The following is a 4373-nucleotide window of genomic DNA, read 5'->3' on the forward strand; positions in this document are numbered from 1 at the left end:
TTTTGTTTCTTTTTGAGAAGGAGAAGAGGAAACTCTTGAAACTTCAGTTTTTCACCAAATATTTATTATGTTTATCAATTTATCATAAATGTCACCTCTGGTTTATTGCTCAATAATTTCTGCTAAATTGCAAGTGATGCTTTTTTTCTTGCATATTTACATAATAAAAGTAAACATATGTGCATATCAATATCCTCTGTGAATCAAATTCATTATTCATACACAAGTCTGTTTCTCTGTTACCAATTTATTAGGTTTTTTTTTTTTTTTTTTTTTTGCTATTTCTTGGGCTGCTCCCACGGCAGATGGAGGTTCCCAGGCTAGGGGTTGATCGGAGCTGCAGCCACTGGCCTATGCCAGAGCCACAGCAACGAAGGATCCAAGCGCATCTGCAACCTACATCACAGCTCACGGCAACGCCGGATCGTCAACCACTGAGGAAGGGCAGGGATTGAACCCGCAACCTCATGGTCCTAGTCGGATTCATTAACCACTGCCGCCACGACGGGAACTCCTAATGCAGAGTTTTATTTCAGTATATTCTTTAATAAGGAGCATAGACTATTAAAACTGATTGCTACCTACACTGACTACAAATGACCCAGAAATTTCAAACTGGACACCAATGTCACAGGAAAATCCCTTTTAGAAGGATGTCTGTTCCCTGCCACATTGAAGTTTAACTTAATTTTATGTGTGATAGTTCTCATTCAGAAGAACAAAGTATTCATGGCTATTTTAAACTGGTTCAGCAATCTCTCCAATAATTTAATAGAATTACTTAGCATTCTATTTGAAAGGGAGCTAAAAAATGGAAGATTTATGGAGGATAATTTTACTTTTGCATAAATATCAAATAAATAATATTTCTAAACACAGGAAACATTGGGTGCAGTAAAATTAAACAGGAAGCTATCAAGTTCCTTCCCACAACTATTAAATTGAGCCTTTGACACCTCCAGCGGCACAGCTCTTTAAGCACTTGTTTATGCAACACAAATAATTTTTCAGTTAATATAAAGTATTCCAAATCATTCAGATATTTTTAGTGGAAAAAAAAGGCTTATTTCTAATGCAACTACTTTGAATTTATTGTATAAAATTAATCAAAATATTCTAAATTTGCTACCTGTTCTGTATGTAGACTGAGTCACTTTGCTGTACAGCAAAATTTGACTCTATATTTTAACTCAACTATACTTTAATAAAAATATTGACACAGGGAATCATGTTTTCAGATTCTTTACAAGTATTTAAGTGCAATCAGGCAAGAAACTTAGAGTGGCCTGGAATAGAGTCTTGGATGCAAGATAGAAGTAAAACAAGAGGAGAAAAAAAATTCAAGGAGTATGATTTTAAAACCTTAATATGTACTAATTTCAACACAAAGTGCAAATTATATGAGAGTACCTGAAAAATTTGGAGCTTGTTCATAGTACAATTATGCATATGAACATTTATCTGGAAGTATAATCCTTTCTTGTAATTATTATCACCTGAACTCTGTATAGGAATAATTCTATCTCCGTTGATTAGTTTTATTTTATAACTTCTGGACATTGTAAGTCAGTAAATGAAAAGGTTGAACTATTTATAGAGGCTGCAAGAAGCTTAATTTTGTGTTCCACTAGAAGCAAAAATTTGCCAAATTTTGTCATGTGCTATAAATTCTTAAATGTTTTCTGGATAATGAAAACATAAATAAATGATAGCAACAAAACTATTGATCTAAGTTTTGGCCACTTTTCCTTCCCCAATCTAAGCCTCTCTTGCGTACTCATACAAATCTTCTCAGTGAAAATTTCGTCATCAGCAATTCATACAGGACTTTTTATTTCCAAATTTGGAGACTTTGTCTTTGGTCTATTCATATTAGGAATACCATAATCTCCTGTATATTTTGGATATAGCAGTATGAAAGCCCCCACAGAATTTATTTCTTTAAACCCTTACCATTTGGGGCTCTCTAGTAAGGCAAGCAGGGAGTACAAGTCTCAAGGTTGACTTCTAAATATGCACTAAGGACAGCAAAATGTTTTCAAACATGTCACCATTTATTCAAACCATTCCCGGGATCGACGATGAAGCCTGTGACTTTATAGCAAATTATAAGTGGCAGTTGGTAGTTCAACCCATTTTAAGACAAATTGTGGGTCATAAATCTCTCAATTCCAAAACAAATTAGAGTCACAGGAGCCATTCTTTTGGGGAAATCATCTGCCCATTATACACCTAGATTTAGGGTTATGATCTTCTTAAATATCCTATCTCCTACTGTGTGACTCCATCTAATAATAGCTGGGTGTGAGGGTAACTGAGGGTAGAAGAGAAAGAGAGAGAAAGAGCATATGATGGACTTCCCATTCACTTAATTTATTTTAATTCACCTAAGTGAACGATGCTGGCACCTAAGAAAATGGCCAGAGGAAATTTCACCTTGGTGACTGAATTTGTTCTCTTGGGATTAACGGATGATCCAGATCTTCAGCCCATCCTCTTTGTGCTGTTCCTGGGGATCTATTTGATCACGGTGGGCGGGAATCTTGGGATGCTGCTGTTGATCAGGATAGATTCTCGCCTCCACACCCCTATGTACTTCTTTCTTGCCAGTTTGTCCTGCTTGGATTTGTGCTATTCCACTAACGTGACCCCAAGATGTTGATAAACTTCTTATCAGAGGAAAAAACCATTTCCTACACAGCCTGTTTAATCCAGTGTTATTTTTTCATTGCCATGGTGATCACTGAATATTACATGCTAGCTGTAATGGCTTATGATAGGTACATGGCCATCTGTAATCCTTTGCTTTATAGCAGCAAGATGTCCAAGGGGGTCTGTATCTGCCTGATTGCTGGTCCGTATGTCTATGGGTTCCTTAGTGGCCTGATGGAAATCATGTGGACCTACCGCTTGACCTTCTGCGGCTCCAACGTCATTAATCACTTCTACTGTGCCGACCCGCCCTCATCCGACTCTCGTGCTCTGACACCTTCATTAAGGAGACATCCATGTTCGTGGTGGCAGGATTTAACCTCTCCAACTCCCTTCTCATAATCCTCACCTCCTACATCTTCATTCTCATTGCCATCCTGAAGATGCGTTCTGCTGAAGGCCGGCGTAAAGCTTTTTCCACCTGTGGTCCCACCTGATGGCAGTGACCGTGTTTTATGGGACTCTGTTCTGCATGTATGTTAGACCTCCCACGGACAAGTCAGTGGAACAGTCCAAAGTCATTGCTGTTTTCTACACTTTTGTAAGCCCTATGTTGAACCCCATCATTTACAGTCTGAGGAATAAGGATGTGAAACAAGCTTTTCGGAAACTGATCAGAAGAAATGTACTTTAGAAGTAAAATTACAGTGTATTTTTCTTTACACACTAAATGAAAAAAATATATATGTGAGAACTGGAACCAAGTTTCACTGCATTTACAGAAGAGTTGATTTAAATCCATAATGAAAAGCTATACTCTAATGACAAAATAGTAAAGACAGGTATAAAAAATTTAGCTTTACATATGATATGTGTGTGAATTGTGTGTAAAATTTGGGCACTATTTTATTACATATATAGGTATGGGAGTAACTCTTCTTTCTTCATACATTTTTACCTTTATAACTTTATATGTAAATTTTACCGTATAAAATGTTTACATTTTTATAGTAACATTCAATCTTTGAAAGATTATAACATAAAAGTGTAAAATATTTCCTTTTGTTTGCCCCACCCTGATCTTCCATTCTCACTTCTCAAAGTTACCATTATTAAGAATTCCTTATATTTATGGAGTTCCCATTGTGACTCAGCGGAAATGAATCTGACTAGCATCCGTGAGGATGCAGGTTCTATCCCTGGCCTCGCTTAGTGGGTTAAGGATCCAGCATTGCCGTGAGGTGTGGTGTAGTTTGCCAACGTGGCTCGGATCCCACGTTGTTGTGGCTGTGGTATAGGCCAGCAGCTGCAGCTGTGATTTGACCTCGAGTGTGGGAATTTCCATATGCCGCAGGTGTGGCCTTAAAAAGAAAAAAAAAAAAAAGAATTCCTTATATTTAAAAAAAAAAAATCTGTGTATCTACAAGCAAGAATATGGTATGGCCATATATGTACCACAAAATTGTTGACACACATGCTGACTATCTTTAGCTTTAGTCATTTATAATTCCATTGCATTTACCGTGCAGGGGCTTTGATCCCATAATTTAGAGAAATATGACCACAATTGCTGATAAGACTTGCTCTTGCCTTGAGAGACAGAGCTTAGAATCAATGAGACCCTCATGTCCATGCCTGGCATCCATTTATGTCTTCTGGCCTGTGAGAGACATCTTCCTCCTCAGGACAAAACAGGAAACAAGAATCTTCAAACAATTTTA

At 37.2% G+C, this 4373-nt stretch overlaps 1 protein-coding gene across 1 annotated transcript; it reads left to right on the forward strand.

Annotated features, from left to right (window-relative positions):
• Positions 1–2398: 2398 nt before the first annotated feature.
• LOC100522065 (olfactory receptor 1030) lies at positions 2399–3346 on the forward strand. Its single transcript, XM_003124125.4, is given in 4 exon segments — positions 2399–2645; positions 2648–2962; positions 2965–3138; positions 3141–3346. Coding segments are annotated over 4 exon segments (942 nt in total).
• The last annotated feature ends 1027 nt before the right edge of the window (positions 3347–4373 follow it).

Source organism: Sus scrofa, unplaced genomic scaffold (genome assembly GCF_000003025.6).
Source record: "Sus scrofa isolate TJ Tabasco breed Duroc unplaced genomic scaffold, Sscrofa11.1 Contig1449, whole genome shotgun sequence".
Taxonomy (NCBI): domain Eukaryota; kingdom Metazoa; phylum Chordata; class Mammalia; order Artiodactyla; family Suidae; genus Sus; species Sus scrofa.